The sequence below is a fragment of the Procambarus clarkii genome, chromosome 11, assembly GCF_040958095.1.
Source record: "Procambarus clarkii isolate CNS0578487 chromosome 11, FALCON_Pclarkii_2.0, whole genome shotgun sequence".
Lineage (NCBI taxonomy): Eukaryota > Metazoa > Arthropoda > Malacostraca > Decapoda > Cambaridae > Procambarus > Procambarus clarkii.
Genome location: NC_091160.1, coordinates 21,068,898 through 21,087,790, shown reverse-complemented (window position 1 = coordinate 21,087,790; position 18,893 = coordinate 21,068,898). Strand labels below are relative to the sequence as shown.

The following is an 18,893-nucleotide window of genomic DNA, read 5'->3' as shown; positions in this document are numbered from 1 at the left end:
GCACACCATATTTTTGAGTACAGCAATGATTCACTCATTTTATTATATAAATATATCAAACTACACACTATTGAATAATATTACAGCAAAAAAACTATGAAAAATCAATCAGAGACATTGAAATAATTAGGTAATTATCTCTTTGTGGCAACTCCGGCCTGACAGCTGGCGAGCAACAGACCGCCTGGGACGCATGCTGAGTCAGCGCCTATAATTTGCCAGACTTCCCCGCTCTATAGCGGGCAATATATGCCACTTACTATTTTTTTATTATTTTTCCCGTGATCAGTGAACACAAATTAATAGGTTAGGAAGAAAAAAATTTTTTTTTTTTTTTCAAAATGACATGCGCCTGTGGGGATGGCAGGATATTAAACCCCGAGCATGTTAAGGGCTAAGGTAAATATTTTTGCCAATATTTATCCAATATTAATTATGTGATTTATGTAAATGTAATTATTTAGCATTCCTATCAAAAACAATTATAAGGATCATGTGGTACAGTTGGTTTCACTCTTGGTTCACAATTGAGGATCCCAGTTTTGATTCTGGTGTGGAACTGAAATGGTTGGGCACATTTTTTCACCTAGCAATCCCAGTTTTGATTCTGGTGTGGAACTGAAATGGTTGGGCACATTTTTTCACCTAGCACTAAACAGAGACCTGTGAGTTAGGCAACTGTTGTGAGGTTGCATCCTGGTGAGGATCAGTAGTTCCACTTTGGGGAACCATATATATAAATAAGGCACATACATACACAACTTCCTGTCCCTGACAAAAAATAGTTATTAATGAATAAAGATAAACGATTAAATTAAATTCACACTACAGTCTACATATTATTTTTACCTCAGAATCATTTTCTCCTGAAGTTTTCCTTTCAGAGAAATCTTCCCCTTCACTCTCATCGGAGGACTGAACAGTGAGTGACTGGCTCAGTACGGCTTCCTCTTCCATTTCCTGGCCTCTTGCATCAACTGGAGCAGATCTGGTTCTTACCACTGCCAATTCTTTCATTGCTTGTGTAGGTACAACAGATTTGTCTCCTTGTCCTTGTGATGATGCAAAGGCCACTGTAAAAGTATTTTGGATTTAACTGAATTACAGAATGTAACATATATAATTTTCTCCTTTTTTAATATACAGTAAAGTGGAACCTCAGTTTTCGAATGCCCCTGCTTTTGAATTTCTCGGTTCTTGAGCTCAATTTCTTCAAAAAATTTGACTCGGTACTCAAGGTTTGCATCGGTGCTGGAGTTTGTTGATACACATATGGGCCAGCCTAGTGCGTGGCGCACTTAAGTTTATCAGTGGCTCCCACCTAGTGATGATCGCGCTTGAATATTGTATTTGGGAGGACAACAGGATAGATAGATGGTGAGGGGACTGGATGGATGGATGGTGGGGGAACTGGATGGATGGATGAATTATGGGGAACTGGATGGATGGATGAATGGTGGAGGAACTGGATGGTTGGATGGTGGGGGAACTGGATGGATGGATGAATTATGGGGAACTGGATGGATGGATGAATGGTGGAGGAAGTAGATGGATGGATGGTGGGGAACTGGGTGGATGGATGGATGGATGGATGAATGGATGGATGGATGGATGGTGGGGGAACTGGATGGCTGGATGGTGGGGGAACTGGATGGATGGATGGTGGGGGAACTGGATGGATGGTGGGGGAACTGGATGAATGGATGAATGGATGGATGGATGGATGGATGGTGGGGAAACTGGATGGATTGTGGGGGGGAATTGGATGGATGGATGGTTGGTTGAGAGGAAAAGAATGGATGGATGAATGGGATGGTGGTGGTGGGGGGGGGGGGGGGGACTGGAAGGATGGCAGGTGAGTGGGACAGGAAGGCTGGTGGGGAAGGGGGATGGGAAAGAAAATCTTTTAGAAACACCAGCCCTAGAATCATCTAAGGGAAGAACATGTGGAGGGTGAGTGGGTGGGCAGGTGATAAGAGTGAGTGGATGGATGAGTAGCAGGACGGGCGGCAAAGTGGGTGGATAGGCGGGCAGCAGTGGTCGAGCAGGTGTCAATGTGAGCAAGTGGGCAGCAGTGGTCGAGCAGGTGTCTATGTGAGCAAGTGGGCAGTAGTGATATGGTTGGCAGAGTGGGCATAGCGGGCGTGCAGGCAGCAGAAGAAGCGGGTGGCAGATGTTAGACTAAGGTGGCAGAGCAGGCAAAGAGCAGATGGGTTGCAGGGCACTCAGGAGACAGTGGATGGGCAGATGAGTAGCAGGACGGGTGGAAAGACAGGGTGGTCAGACTGGGTGGGTGGGTAGCAGTGGGCATGCAGGCGGTGGCATGAGTGGGCGAGCTTTCGACTAGGAATAACACAGGAGTTGGTCACTCCCCGGTCCCTCCCCAAGATCCCCATCCTGAACACCGTGCTACACTGATGGATCCGGAGGCAGATTTCCTGAGTGCCTGACATTAAACTCTTATTGTTTACTGACTGACTGGTTGCAACTGTGAAAGCCTGATTGACTGTGAATGGCTTATTGACTGTAAATGAGTGACTGACCGTAAATGATTAACCGGTTGCTACGACGATTGTGAATGCTTGACTGCCTTTGGGTTATGACTGCTTGTGACTGGTCTTGACTGTGAATTCTTGACTGACATGTTGTGACTTAATGACTGGCTGCCACATAACAGAGGCAGTGAAATGTGTGAAAGGAAAATCTGGAATCAGTGATGCAGATATGAAAGTGTTTAAGGTGAGCAGGGGATGGCCCTTCTAAACATAAACACTCACCACCTCCTCCCTCCTCCTCAACCTCCCTATACACCAACACCACTTCAAAAACAGAGGTACCACTGTATATAGCATGCCCTGATGTAATACAATTTCTTGCCTGAAGTTTTCTGTACAGAAATACTGTATAATCATGACTACCTAAGAGGCATACATAGTATTTGGTTTAGCACATGCAGATGTACACATTCACACTTGCAAGAATAATACATGCACATGCTTGTGTCTATTTGTATATTTTTCTGATCATACATATGCAAATTATGTCTTTCTGGAACTTAAAAAAGCACTATTTTATATAGCACTATAGCACAATAAAATACTAGCAGCCAGAACATCTATGTTTGTACCTAAATAAAGCCCTTGGCTGTCAATCTTCCAAGTCAAACCCTTCACCCTTCAAAAACACTCAGCACTGAATTTAATGAAATGTCAATTTCAAAGTATTCACTGGTGGCTCCCTGAAGCTATTATTTCTGACAGGGAGTCATACTACTAGTTCCCATTAGTCACAGAGTTTTATTGGCCTACCAAGGACTACAAGCCAGAACCTTTCCCCCCCCTCCCCCCCTCACAAAGGCACAGGGAATGGTGACACATATGGTACAATTTTAATTAATTTATTCATGTATGCCACCACCAGGAAAGTAAGTAATTATCCAAAGAAGGCACCAAACTGGGAAGGCTATGTAGCACCACCAAATGTGCGGAGTAATCAGAGGGCACTAAATATCACCAAGGATGCCAATACGAAAACAGAAACGCATCAGGCGAACGATATCAAAAGTATCCCATTCACCAAGAATTCTATCGAGAGACAATTGAGCGTGAGGGACGGTCGGAAAGCAAAACACGCTCGTCCTGGAAGTCAGGACATTCAACAAGAATGTGCACGACTGTAAGAGGAACAATGCAATTTTGACAATAAGGAGCAGGGCAACGCTCCATTAAGTGACCGTGAGTTAAACGTGTATGGCCAATATGTAACCTAGCTAGAGTCATTTCCCATCACTGGTTACGGTGGTAGGAGGAAGGCCAAAGAGACACATGACTCTGAAGAGTATGCAGTTTGTTACCAGTAACAGAAGACCAACAAGCCTGCCAACGGGCAAGGATGGAGGAATGAATAACTGGGTAAAAGTCGGAATAAGGAATACCTTTACGGGAGATGGGACAAGTGCGGATAGCTTCCTTAGCGACAGCATCCGCATGCTTATTTAAAGAGACACCAACATGGTTGGGAAGCCAGCAAAACTCAACCGACTTAAATTTACTGGAGATAAGAAACAGCCAATGTTGAATCTCGATGACCACCGGGTGGACCAGATTAAAGGATCCCAAAGCCATGAGGGCACTATGAGAGTCAACTACCACCACAAAGGAGGATTGACAACAAGAAAGTAGGAGACGAAGAGCAAAGAGAATAGTATAAAGTTCTGCTGAGAAGATGCGAGACTCCAGAGGAAGGCGACACATATAAGTGTTGTCAGGAAAAACAACAGAGTAGCTCACACCGTTAGCAGACTTAGACCCATCGTTGAAGATGGAAACGGAGTGGGAGTGTGAAGAAACGTGCTCAAGAATAAAGCCTTTCAGAACTGTAGGAGGGGTAAAAACGTTAGTGATGCGGGTCAGAGAAGTACAAAATTTGGGAAGGGGGACCCTCCACTGGGCAAGGACAGAACAATACGAGGAGAAACATTGGTAATACGAACCGAAAGAGAATCTTGTAAGCGAGACAAACGGACAGAAAGAGGAAGGTGGTGAAGAGGAGCAGGAACTACAGGAGTAAAAGTCAAAGCACGACAGAAGCGAGAGTGAGGATGCTGTAAGGATCGTGCAAGATAGAGAAGACACTAGTGATTACGGCGGTCCTGGAAAGGTAGGAGTTGAACGAAAGGCACCAGAGCCGAGGCGCAACCCAGTATGGTGCAAAGGATCAAGATGGCGAAGAGTAGGAGGAGAAGCAGAGAGTATGCAGGGCAACCATAATCAAGTTTAGACAGGATGAGAGAGGAGTGCAAATAGAGAAGCGTGCGCCTATACGCTCCCCAAAAAGTATGGGAAAAAACCTTAAGTAGGTTAAGGGCCTTAGAGCATTCAACTAGGAGGTAAGAGATATGGGGCAAACAAGGCAAACAAGCGTCAAAGATTAACCCCAAAAGCTTCGCGGAATCTTTGTACACAAGGGGATGACCATAAAGTGACAAAGAACGACGAAGAACAACATGCTTTCTAGTAAAAGTCATACCACAAGTCTTAGTTGCAGAGAACTTGAAGCCATGATTGGTGGTCCAAGGCGACATGGTATCAATCGCAAGTTAAGCCGCTGTTCAAGGAGAGGCGAATCATCACCTTGACAGCAAAGAGTAAGATCGTCGACATAAAGAGCGGAAAAGATGCCAGAAGGAAGGGAGGAGAGAAGACCATTGAGGGCAACCAGAAAAAACCAGTGTTAAATGTAATGAAACGCCATTTTCTGGGTGAGTCCCGGAGGCTCCCCGAAGCTATCCCAGGCAGATATGCTAATGTCAGACTTTGGTATCAGTCATGTGTATGGAGTTTTGTGGGCCTACCATGGACCACGGCCCGAATCGGGCCCCCTCAGAAAGGCAAGGGGGAGCAATGGCCTATAGAAACCCCCATGTGGTTGGAAGCATTCTATGTCTGCCATCGACCGGATCAGGCACCCAGAAAGGTAAGCGCCCCAAAACAAACCCCTATTCTGGTTAAAATTGCTACCAAAAGCCGAACTAGTGGATAGAACTCCCCAACAGAAAAACGAGCAAACTAGTATGATGTCACACGTCGCCGTGCCGCTGTCTGCGCAGCTCCCCCCTCCCCAGGAGGGGGAAGAGGGAGCCCCAGACCCTTCACGCCAGCTACCCACACCTCAGTTCTGAGGCTGGATGTGAAAAACACGAAAAAAACGCTGACCGGAGGGAGGGAGGGATGCCAGAGAGCCTCCAGGACTCAACCAGACAACGGCATTTCATTACATTCACCGCTGGTTTCTGGGGGAGTCCCGTCGGCTCCCCGGAGCTAACTACCCAGAGACGGATAAAGAGGGACTTACCTGGGAGGCAGTCGTCGCTCACTCCTCAACTCGAAGTCGAGACAAATGACTGCAACAACCAACCCAAAGCAACACATGCCTGACGGGGCCCAGGGACATTCACAAGGTACCGAGCAGCCAGGACCCTGTTTGTGGGCCTACCGGGGACCACGACCAGAACCGGGCCCCCTCAGAGAGGCAAGGGGAGCAATGGCCTATAGAAATCCCCATGTGGTTGGAAGCATTCTATGTCTGCCATCGACCAGATCAGGCACCCAGAAAGGTAAGTGCCTCAAAACAAACCACTATTCTAGTTAAAATTGCTACCAAAAGCCGAACTAGTGGATAGAACTCCCCCAACAGAAAAACGAGTAAACTAGTATGACGTCACACATCGCCGCGCCGCTGTCTGTGCAGCTCCCCCCTCTCCAGGAGAAGAGGGGGGAGCTGCGCAGACAGCTGACCCCAACCTGGCCCAGCGGGTAGACTACCATCGCGAAGTTCAGGCACTCGCACAGCCCCTCAAGCAACCACCGGGTGACCCGAGGGCCCACCAGAAACAGACGAAGGCAGGATCGCAGCCGCAGGAGAGACTCCAGAGGGAGAGACAAGGAAGCAGTCTGAGAGTCCCAAACGAGATCCAGCCAATAATAGGGCAGAACCCCCCACAAGGCAAAAAATAAAATCAAAGCAAAACCCCGCAAGAGGACAGCAAACCCCAAGGAACAGAGCCGGCCGCTATGTCAGGAATACAAAGCTACGCAGCACCCTGCACCCCTACCAGTGCAAACTGTCTCTTACCTGCCGGTAACAAGGGAGAACAGAACACCCAAGAGCCCAACAGGCGGCTGAAAAAACGAACGGTAGAACGAATCAGCAGAGGCAGGTCCCGAGGAGCCTGTGGAAGGTGGCCCCAAGGGCAGTACTTACAGGGCACCTAGGGAAGGCAGCCCTAGGCGCATGCAGCCCAAGTACTGAAGATAACTCCTGGCTCTCGTACCCACAAAAACAAACACCACACATGAAGCACAGTGCTGTAGTGACATAGGAGCCAGAACACACAACCTTCGCCTATGGCATCAGCCTCAAAAACTGAGGTGTGGATAGCTGGCGTGAAGGGTCCGGGGCTTCCCCTTCCCCCTCCTGGGGAGGGGGGAGCTGCGCAGACAGCGGTGCGGCAACGTGTGACGTCATATTAGTTTTTGCTCGATTTTCTGACTGATTTTTGTGTCATCTGCAAAGGATGATACGAAGCTGTGACTTGTATTTTTGTCTATATCTGATATGAGAGTAAGGAAAAGCAGCGGTGCAAGGACTGATCCTAAAACAAAAGGATCAATGCATAAATGTTCGTAATAAGGCAAATCGGACACTTGGATTTATTAATCGCAGCGTTAGTAACAAGACACCTGGTGTGGTTCTCAAGCTATATCTTGCTCTAGTTAGGCCCCATTTAGATTATGCAGTTCAGTTTTGGTCGCCATATTATAGAATGGATATAAATTCACTTGAACGTGTCCAGCGTAGGATGACTAAGTTAATTCCCCAAATTAGAAATCTTTCATATGAAGAAAGATTAACAAAGCTTAAGTTGCATTCACTGGAAAGGCGAAGAGTTAGGGGTGACATGATAGAGGTTTACAAGTGGATGAATGGACATAACCGGGGGGATATTAATAGGGTATTAAAAGTATCAACACAGGACAGAACACGAAACAATGGATATAAATTGGATAAGTTTAGATTTAGGAAAGACTTGGGTAAATACTGGTTCAGTAACAGGGTTGTTGATTTGTGGAACCAATTGCCGCGTAACATTGTGGAGGTGGGGTCCCTCGATTGTTTCAAGCACGGGTTGGACAAGTATATGAGTGGGATTGGGTGGTTATAGAATAGGAGCTGCCTCGTATGGGCCAATAGGCCTTCTGCAGTTACCTTTGTTCTTATGTTCTTATGTTCTTATGACTGTACCCTGAGGTACAGAGTTTTTAACTGCACTTGGACTAGATTTTATATGGTTGACCGTTACTCGCTGAGTCCTGTTTGACAGAAAACTGAGTATCCAGCGTCCTACTTTACCAGCTATTCCCACTGACTTCATTTTGTGTGCTATCATGCCATGGTCACATTTATTGAAAGCCTTTGCAAAGTCCGTGTATATCACATCAGCATTCTGTTTTTCTTCTAATGCCTCAGTGACTTTGTTGTAGTGCTCAAGTAGCTGTGAGAGGCACGATCTTCCTGCTCGAAATCCATGTTGGCCTGGGTTGTGAAGGTCATTGGTCTCCATGAAATTGGTGACCTGACTCCTAATCACTCTCTCAAATACTTTTATGATGTGCGATGTTAGTGCAACTGGTCTATAATTCTTTGCCAATGCTTTGCTCCCTCCCTTGTGTAGAGGGGCTATGGTACTGGCCCTGGTATGGGGCTATGGTAAAGCCCTGGTACTGATGAGAAACACCTGGTCACCGCACAACACAACACATGGCAGTACACACCACACAAGGCAAACACTGCCTAGGAAACTGAGGCCAGGCTTGTCAATCCCGGTTGACATTGGTGTACGAACTGATGCTAGGCAACCGGCGCAGTGAGGTCCAGGGCTCCCCCCTCCCCCTCTTGGGGTGGGGAGGGGCTGCACGGATGATCTGCGCAGCAGTAAAGTGTGATGTTTGCTTGTTTGCTTGTTTCCTTGGGATTGTAGGGAGTTTCTACCTCTCTGTTCATTTTTTGTTTCAGTTTTTTACCATGTGGGGTTTGTTTTGTTATGCCTACCTTCCTGGGTGCCTAATCCCGGTCGATGGCAGATAAGGAAAACCCCAACCACAAGGGGGTTTTCCAGGGCCATTGCTCCCTGAAACCTCTCCAAAGGGACCAGGTTCTGGCACTGGTCCCTGGTAGGTCTGAACTCCTTAGCTAATGTCCCAGTCTAATATAACATACATTAGCCCGATAAGCTCCAGGGAGCTGAAGGGGCTCCCCACAGAAAAACTATTAATATGTTGTAATACTGTAATAAAATTGATGAACTGGCTTAATTTTTTACGAAGCTGTGAAGAATACGTCATTCTCTGCGGCGCTTATTTTGTATTATTCAGTATACATACAGTATGTATGTATAGAGTATGAACACTTATTTTCAGGCATTCACTTCACATAACAGCTAGGCCTACTACTAATTTGCGTGTGAGTAATGCACTGCACTTTAACCCTTACACTGCTCAGGGGTCCTGGGGACATTTACACCCCTGTGCGCAAGAAAAAAAAATTAAAAATTTTTTTTCGTCTTCTAAACATGTTAATTTGAGTCCTCTGAGCATGGGAAAAATAAAAAAAAAATCTATTATACATACCAATGACACAATTGAGCTGAGAAGTTGGCCGATGACGTCACAGAACGTGAGCGCTCAAGGGTGCTGCGTCAGCCAGCCGTCACTCACGGCCGCTCACGCGGCCCGAGTTGTCGCGAATTTATTTTCGCGGAATTATTTACAGTATTCTTGGGTCATTTTACACAATTTTTTTTTGCTAGCATTGTTCCAATTATTAGCAATAGACGTTGTATTATAATAAAAATAGTATAAACTCACTAGGCGCTCACATATTAGTGTCACAACTATGCCCACCAAAATGGTATAATTTACAGGAAATATTCAATGTATTTGGGTTTTTTTCAATATCAACACAAAAATTAACTTGATATGTACATTTATTTACCAAAGAATTACACATTTAGTACTCCTGGAGACTGTGATACTGTGCGAAACAGTCGATATGGCAGAGGGACGGCACACGCTTCGCACCATGTCAACACCAATTTACGTTTCTGTGGCCTCAATTTGGTACTGGAACACACAACACACCGACGCTGGCCTGCTGCACGAGCTCCAGTTGGTGGTAATTTCTTGATTTGGTGTAGCAGAAAGGCCTCCCTGTAAGCAAGCCTGGGTGCAGGAGCATGGTTCAATATTGGGTCTCGAATGGGTCTTTGTATGCCAGGTGTGTCCTTGCCAAATTTACCTAGCAACTGTTTCACAACTTGAAAACTAAACGACCGGAAATATGGTTTTCTACCTGTCTTCACAAGAAACATGTTGTAACTTTTCAGCATTGTTATGTCAATAAGGTGAAAAATCATTTTCTTTGTCCACTTCACTGTTTTACGTACACACTCTACAGCACCCACCATCATGTCACATTTTCAGCTAAATGCATGTTAATGTTGTAGTCCATCACACAATCTGGCTTATATATTATTTGCTTTGTTGTTCTGTTCACCTTGCCACTGTCTACCATTGTACCAGGGTGAATGGTGGTCTACATGTTCACTTCACATCTGTCTTTCCACCGCACTGAAAGTATTGCACCACTTTTTCTTACCTCGCAATCACCTACTTGCATAGCAGTGTCAAACACAGGCATTTCCTTTCGTTTTGGCTTTACTGTTCCACACACTCCAGTCTTATTATCAAGCAAGAATTTCGTTAGCAAGGGACTGGTATAATAGTTATCTGTGTACAATATGTGGCCTTGTTCAGATATGGTGCAAGCAGTGCCTTCACCACACTACTTGAGAAGCCATGTTCGTCATTAGCAGGAATATCTACATTTGTGGCTGAATAAAGTATCATGTGTAACACCATTCCTGATTCACAGTCACAGAGCACAAAGAATTTCAGTCCAAATCGGTGACGTTTTGAGGGAATATACTGCTTGAAGGCAGCACGTCCTTTGAAAAGCACAAGGGATTCATCAATAACCAGCTTCTGAGCTGGTACGTAGTAATCTCGGAACTTTCCAATCAGGTCATTTAGCACATGCCTCACCCTCCAAAGCCTATCATCCTGTGTCTCGTCTGCATTATTTGCAAAATGAATGCACCGTAGGATCAACAGAAATCTGTCTCGGGACATATATTTCCCGAACAATGGTGTTGGAACAGCGTTGTCTTTGCTCCAATAATCTGAAATTACGTGTTTCACACAATGTTTCATCAACATGCAAATTGCGAAAAACACATACAGTTCACCAACAGTTGTCTCTTTCCAATGCTGTAGTCGTGAAAATTCTGAAACTTCCTCACCTTCAATGAGATCGGCTGCAAGTCTGTTCGTTTCGTGAACAATGTGTTGCACGAGCAGCTCATCGAAATATGCAGTAAAAAAGTCCATTTCACACATTTCGTCACCATTATCAGGGAAAAGATCTATAATTCCCACATCTCTGTTGTCAAAGTCGGGAATTTGTGGAACAAAATCTTCCCCATCACTCCACACACACAAACCTGCTGCCTTCTGAGAGCCATTAGCTGCACCACGGCAAGGAATACACGGACCAGGAGCTGAAGCAGACATTGTAACAGTAGGGGCAGGAAGGGTAGATGAGGGAAAAGATTTGGAACATGAGGGAATTTGTTCCTCGTCGCCATATTGTCCCATGCGGCGGCGCTTGGCTGGGCGGGCAGCTGATGCGGCAAAACTTGTACTGGCACTAGCAGCCGGGGTAAACCTATTCTCCGATTCTTCATCACTAAAACCTGAGAAAGATTCACTGGTTTCAGACTCGTCGATCATATCATAAACGTGTAGTGGTATTGATGAATGACGTGCTTGGGTGCGAGGTGGTGTTGAGTGGTGTTGAGTAGTAGCCTCGTGAGGCATCCTCACCCTCGTGGCACCCACATGTTCACCCTCACTATCCGTTGTTTCGATTTCTTCTGGCTGGGTATAATCTTCATCTATATCTGAGTTGTCAATATCAGATTCGTCAACGTCCTTGAACATTTCATCTGCAATTTCGTCTTCGGTCAAAGACTGCGCGGCGCGGTGCGCTGAGCGAGGTCGTACGCTGGGTCGTGAAGCGCTCGCCATGGTGTCTGGCCACTAACTAAGGCCTGTGAAACAAAGGAGGCCTGCTCTAGATTTTTTTTCAAAATGGCGTCTGTTTACAATCACCCCTGGCTACGGTATGGGTGACCCTTTACACCGCGGGACATTTGAATCGTGCCTGGCACCCTTTGGCGTATATATATACCCCATACACACGGTGGGACATGTTACTCATGGCGTATATATACGCCATGCACAGTTTAAGGGTAAATAAAAAAACAAGTTAACTAACTGCTCTAATGCACTTGTACAATTGAAACTTATTTCTGTATTTACACTATGAACAACATATCGTTTTGTAAAGGCTTAATTATTCATTAACACTTCCAATACTGTACTCTATCAACACTTTTTATACTAATTTATATGCATTTCAATTATATTTTATATCATCGTTTGCAGATGATGCACGACTTGTCGATGGGAATTCAGCATTGGTGGATGCAGCACGGCTTGTAGGGCCTTAGTTGCCGGCAAATGCTGCACAACTTGTTGATGGGAATTCAGCATCGGTGGACGCAGCATGGCTTGTAGGGCATTCGTTGCTGGTGGACGTAGCACAACTTGTTGATGGGTATTCAGCATTTGCACCATGTCTTATAGGTATTCGTTGCTGACAAATGTTGCATGACTTGTTGATGGGAATTCAGCATCGGCGAATGCAGCATAGCTTGTAGGACATTCATTGCCGGTGGATGCTGCACGACTTGTAAATGAGAATTCAGCATCAGCGGGTGCAGCATGGCTTGTAGGGCATTCATTGATGTCGGATGCTGCACGACTTGTTGATGGAAATTCAGCATCAGCTGGGGCAGTATTGGTCAATAGAGATTGCAATCAACAATTGAAAAAACAAAACAAAAAAGCAGCATCGAGTGTAATGAAACTCCATTTTCTGGGCGAGCCCCGGAGGCTCCCTGGAGCTATCGGGATAATGTGTTTTATATTAGACCGGGACATCAGCTTTGAGTTTGACCTACCAGGGACAACAAGCCAGAATCTGGCCCCTTCAGGGAGCAATGGCCTTGGAAAATCCCCTGTGGTTGGGGTTTTCCATATCTGCCATCGACTGGGGTTAGGCACCCAGAAAGGTAGGCATAACAAAACAAACCCCACATGGTAACTAAAAAAAAAAAAAAAAAAAAAACCTGAAAAGAGCGGTAGAACTTCTTCCAATCGCAATCCCAAGTAAACGTCACACTATACTGCCACGCCGCTCATCGGTGCAGCCCTCCCCTCCCAACGCCAGCTACTCAGGTTTTCAGTTCAAAAGCTAAGTATCAAAACAACGCGAAAAAAGACAGCGTTGAATGTAATGAAACGCCATTTTCTGGGTGAGACCCGGAGGCCTCCGGAGCTTATCCAGGCTGATATGCTAATGTCAGACTTTGGTATCAGTTATGTGTATGGAGTTTTGTGGGCCTACCAGGGACCACGAAACAGATCCTGGCCCCCCTCAGAGAGGCATGGGGAGTAATGGCCTATAGAAACCCCTGTGTGGTTGGAAGCATTCTATGTCTGCCATCGACCGATCCAAGCACCCAGAAAGGTAAGCATCCCAAAACAAACCCCTATTCTGGTGAAACTATTGCTACCAAAACCAAAACAAGTGGATAGAACTCCCCTAAAAGAAAAGAGCAAATGATCATGATGTCACACGTCACCGCGCTGCTGTCTGCACAGCTTCCCCCCTTCCCCCCCTGGGAGGGGGAAGGGGAAGCCCCAGAACCCTCACACGTCTATCCACCCTTCAGTTCTGAGGCTGATGATATAGGCAACGGTCGTGTCCTCCGGCTCCAGTGGTTGTTTCAGCACTGTACCTAGAGTGTGGTGACTGTCTTTTAGGTGGTGTGTGAGCTGGGAGTGATTCCCCAGTACTCCGGCTGCATGCGCCTCGGGTTTCCTTTCCCAAGTTACTTGGGTTCTGCCTCTGCTAGGCCGTTTACTGCTTGGTTTTTGGATGCCCTTTGTGTGCTGGGGAGTTCTGTCTCCCTTGTTCGCCTTAGGGTGAGGGGCAGTTTTGCGCTGGCAGGGGCACAGGGTACTGCGCAGCTTGTTTTCACCAGTTATGGCGGCCGGCTCTGTTCTGCCTGGGTACGCTGTCCTATTGCGGGGTTTTCTTTTTCCTTTTGTTTGTCTGCCTGGTGGGGGTCTGCCTTGGTTCTTGCCCCCTATGTACTGAGAACTCTTCCTTCTTCCGGTGGTTCCCACTGCTAGGTCCCCGTGAGTGTACACGTCCCGGGGGTTCAATTCTTAGTAGGTTGTTTGGTAGACTTGGGTGCTGGTTAGCAGTACCCTGCCTGGGATGACCTGGGCGTGAATTCCGTAAACGCTCAGGACCCTGGAAATCCCCTAGGGGCATGTGGGTTTGATGGATGTGACCTCAGAGTCCCCCATCGCTTTGTACGAGTTCAAGGCTTGCTCTGTCCCCTTATCTCAGGGTGACACTCACTGTCTTTGCCTTTGTCTGCTGCCTGTGTGGTCGGTGGCACCTTCGGCCTCGAGTCCTTGGAGTATTGTTGCTTGTTTGTGACTCGGTTACCCTATCTTCTGTGGACTATGCGGGTACAGGCAGCATGGGCGTTGCATGTTGCGTTTCGCTGGTGGCAACGCGCTAGGTAGTTTGCTCCCCAGAAGTTCCAAGGCTGCCCCGTTTTGGTTGGTGTAACGGGGCTTGGGGGAGTTGGTTGCTTCAGTTTCGTTTCCTTCCATGGCCCCCCTTGTTCTTCCTCTGTAGTGGTTTTGAGACTCGGGCAGTCTCGGGGAATTCCCTTTCCGGGGTAGCAACGGGGGCATTCGAGCCTGTTCCTCCAGCCGTGTTGTATGAGTCTGCCAGTGGGCTCCCTTCCTTAGTATTTGTCCGGCTGCCCTGGCTTTTCTTGAGAAGCTGGGGCTTAGGGGAAACAGCTCGGCCCCGGGACCTGCCTTGTGGGTTCCCTGGGCTGGTGAGGGCCTACCTGCAGTCCTGGGAAATGCTGGGAATTTTTTTCAAGATGGCTTCTGCTCACTGGAGGCCTCAGGTCTCCATCTCGTAACCATCCCACTGCACACACATTTTGAATCTTACGATATCCCAGCATCGCTTACGAGTCGGGTGGTGCACCACCAAACCCCGTTGTTTGTTGGTTGGCGCACTGCTATACCCCGTGTTTTGTCGGGTGGCGCAGTGGTTAACCCTTGTGTGGCTCTGGGCTATTTAGCATTTGTCACCCACAGGCGCAAACCAAAAAAAAAAAAATAGTTTTTCTTCCTAACCTGTTAAGTCGAGTTCCCTGACCACAAGAAAAAAAAACAGCGTTAAATGTAATGAAACGCCATTTTCTGGGTGAGTCCCGGAGGCTCCCCGGAGCTATCCCAGGCTGATATGCTAATGTCAGACTTTGGCATCAGTCATGTGTATGGAGTTCTTAGGCCTACTGGGGACCACAGCCAGAACCGGGCCCCCTCAGAGAGGCAAGGGGAGCAATGGCCTATAGAAGACCCCGTGTGGTTGGAAGCATTCTATGTCTGCCATCGACCGGAACAGGCACCCAGAAAGGTAAGCGCCTCAAAACAAACCCCTATTCTGGTTAAAATTACTACCAAAAGCGGAACTACTGGATAGAACTCCCCAACAGAAAACAAGCAAACTAGTGTGACGTCACACGCCGACGCGCAGTTGTCTGCGCAGCTCCCCCCTTCCCGGGAGGGGGAAGAGGGAGCCCCAGACCCTCCACGCCGGCTACCCACACCTCAGTTCTTGAGGCTGGATGTCAAAAACGCGAAAAAAAAAAAACGCCGACTGGAGGGAGGGAGGGATGCCGGGGAGCCTCCGGGACTCACCCAGAAAATGGCGTTTCATTACATTCAACGCTGGTTTTCTGGGGAAGCCCCGTCGGCTCCCCGGAGCTAACTACCCACAGATGGAAAAAGAGGGACTTACCTGGGAGGCGGTCGTCGCTCACTCCTCAACTCGAAGCCGAGACAACTGGCTGCAACCGCCGATCCAAAGCAACACAGGCCCGACGGGGCCCAGGGACATTCACAAGGTTAAGAGCAGCCAGGACCCTGTTCGACCTCCAAAAAGCCCCGCGCCGAATATCAGACCAAGACATATTCCCAAAGACGGCAGCAAGAGTCGGGAACTTACGAACGTCATGGGCACGGGGACAAACCGCAGGCTGGCTGGGCTTAATAACCCTGTGGACGACCTGGGAGACTAGAACACGCGAACAGGGAAGAAGGGAAACCGGATCAACCCACAGCGCGTCCCCGGACACAGAAGCCGTGGGGCGTAAATAACGGCGAAGCGCCGCAACCGCAACATGATGCACTCTCAGCCTGACCAACCAAGCATCAACCACCCACGGACCCCTCCGGAACGCAGCAGTCTCATTCTTCGCCAGAAAAGAAGGAGACGGCTGCAGGCGAACAAAACTATCACCACGACCAAAAGAGTAGAAACCCCTGCGCCGGAGGAGAGCATGAAGCTCCCCTACCCGACCCCCAGAGGCTAAAGCCAACAAGAAAAGTGCCTTGGAAAAACAATCCTGGACCGAAGGAGCCACAATGAAACGAGGAGACGAAAGGAAAGCGAGCACTCTGTCCAAAGACCAGGACGGCTCAGGCGGCGCATGAGCAGGCCGGAGGTGAAACAATACACGAGACAGCTTGCGAAACGGTGCAGACGTAACATTGATACCGAAGGCAAGCTGAAGCGGCTCCGCCAGCTTCAGCAGACGGGAAACCCATCTGAGGGACGACGTCATTTCGACGACAACCAAGCGTACCCACTCCAAGACGACTCGACAAAGCGCAGGGGAAGAAACCTGCCCTGCCAGCCCCGACCCCTCCAAGGGGGGAGGGGCCACCCAACGCCACCGCAGGCAGCCAGACACGACCCGAAAGGCCCACGAATCGTGGGACCAGGCGCGGGCGAACAGCGCAAGCCGCCCCCCCCCCCCCATCGCCCTGTCAATGGGGCAAACCGCGAAAGGGCCGGCGACCCTTACGAGACCCAGAACCCCGCACAGAGCAAACATCACGCCGAACAGACGAGGGAGGGTCTCCAGGAGGAGCCGAACCCAAACCTAACACCAGAGGCCTACCACGACGAGAGGAACCCCGAGCCCTGGCACGACCCTTCCGGGAAGACCCACCCCGGAAAACCAACAACTCCGACATCGGACGACAAGCCGCCGACGCAGCCTGAATAAACTGCGCCACGGCCGACTCCTCAAACAGAAGAGGACAAAAAGGTGAAGAACGCCTAAGAGCCAGAGCCCAAGCAGATTCCATGGAGGAACCCAACACCGTCTGCCGACACGCGAGATGGGAAGCATAAAACAGGGAAACCGCATCCCGCAAAATCGGCGTGAACAGCTTCAACAAGGCAGCCAACGAACGCACAGCCGAGGACAAGGTGCCGGACCCTGGGACGGACCCAAGCGTTCTCACATCCTCCACGAGCCAATCCGAGGACAGCTCCAGGAGGGAAAAGAACCACAAGGTCGAAGCCAAAAGGCCCCGGGCGCGCAAGTCCTCCGCAACGAGCGCCGCCGGAAGAGTGGGAACCTGCACATGGAGCTGAATAACGCGCACATTGCGGGGAAGGGCAGGGGCAAACACGCACTCATTCAGGTACTCAAGCTCGCCCCCCAGGAAAACCTGAAGCACCGTGGAAGCTTCCCGCCACTCCAGCGTGCGGGAACGACAGAAGGAATGCCAGGAATCCAGAACAAACAAGGGGCAGTCTGCTAGCCAGGAAGACTCCGGAACCTCGTAACGGAGCCAGAAAGGGAACGAAGTCCCAAACCTGAACTCGGACGGATCCATTTCCGAGGCATGATCCGGGTCACGCAGGAGGTAAGCTGCAAAAGCCGCCCGCACCACACCAGGTTGGATGCGATAAGCCGAAAACCTCCGGAAGGACGGAACCGACGTACCCGGGGGAACACGGAACCGAACCCGGGGAGGGGCCGACACCAAATCCAACTCGTACGCAGAGGGGGGAAAAGAAAACCCCACTCCTTGTAACAATAAGCCCCGCTCAGAGGAAAGAAAAACCCAGGCGGGTTCCAGCGGGGCCCAAGGCCCCCAAGTCAGCCCCTCCCCAGCCTCGAGGTCCTTCACCACAGGACCCGAGGCCGAGTCCTCTCCCCAAGCCCTGATCCTACAAGACAAGGACGGAGCAGCCGGAAAAGCTGGAGGAAGGGGGGCCCACTGGTCAGACCCAGAAGCTCCGGCCGGGAGACAAGACTCGAAAGCCTCTGCTGCCCCCCCCCCCCCCGGAAGGGGCACCCCCAAAGCTGCCTGAGTCTCGAGATCAAGTAACCCCTGCTCCGACCCCGAAACCCTCAGACGCCTCGGGGCCGGAAGCAGGGGGGGGGGGGGACCAGAACGAACAGAAGGGGAAGGACGAGGAGGTGCGGACTGAACCAGGATCGAATCGACCCCCACCCCCAAGTCTGGGTCTCGAAAAGCAAAGCGGGGCAGCCCCGGGGCATCCGGGTGAGCGACCAACCGAGCGCGTTGCAACAGACGAAACCTAGACTGCAACGCACGCGCCGCCTGTACCCGAAGAGAATCATCAGAGGATTGGGTAAATTGAGTCACAAGCAAGCAGCAACACTCACAGGACTCAGGGTCGAAAGTATCACCTACCCAACAGGCAGCGTGGCAGAGGCAAAAACAATGAGGGTCACCCTGAGACAAGGGGACCGAGCAACCCTCAAACTCGCACACAGCGAGTGCGGACTCCGGGGTCACATCCATCGGACCCACGCGCCCCCTAGGGGATTCCCAGGGTCCTGAGTGTTTACTTTAAGAGGACCCGCGCTCAGGTAGTCCCAGGCAGGGCACTGCTAACCGGTGCCCAAAACTACCAAGCGAACTTCTACAGCTGTACCCCAGGGATCTTGAGGTTATCTTGAGATGATTTCGGGGCTTTTTAGTGTCCCCGCGGCCCGGTCCTCGACCAGGCCTCCACCCCCAGGAAGCAGCCCGTGACAGCTGACTAACACCCAGGTACCTATTTACTGCTAGGTAACAGGGGCATTCAGGGTGAAAGAAACTTTTGCCCATTCGTTTCTGCCTCGTGCGGGAATCGAACCCGCGCCACAGAATTACGAGTCCTGCGCGCTATCCACCAGGCTACGAGGGCCCCCCCCCCCCCACTGTGTACACTCACAT

General features: G+C 49.3%; 1 protein-coding gene across 1 annotated transcript in view; it reads right to left on the bottom strand.

The window, feature by feature from the left end:
• The window catches only part of TBC1D5 (TBC1 domain family member 5), a gene marked incomplete in the record, with an annotated part of 601,299 nt that overhangs the window by 50,184 nt on the left and 532,222 nt on the right, over positions 1-18,893 (bottom strand). The window contains 1 exon segment of the mRNA XM_045742746.2: positions 850-1,073. Coding sequence (XP_045598702.1) covers positions 850-1,073 — 224 coding nt within the window.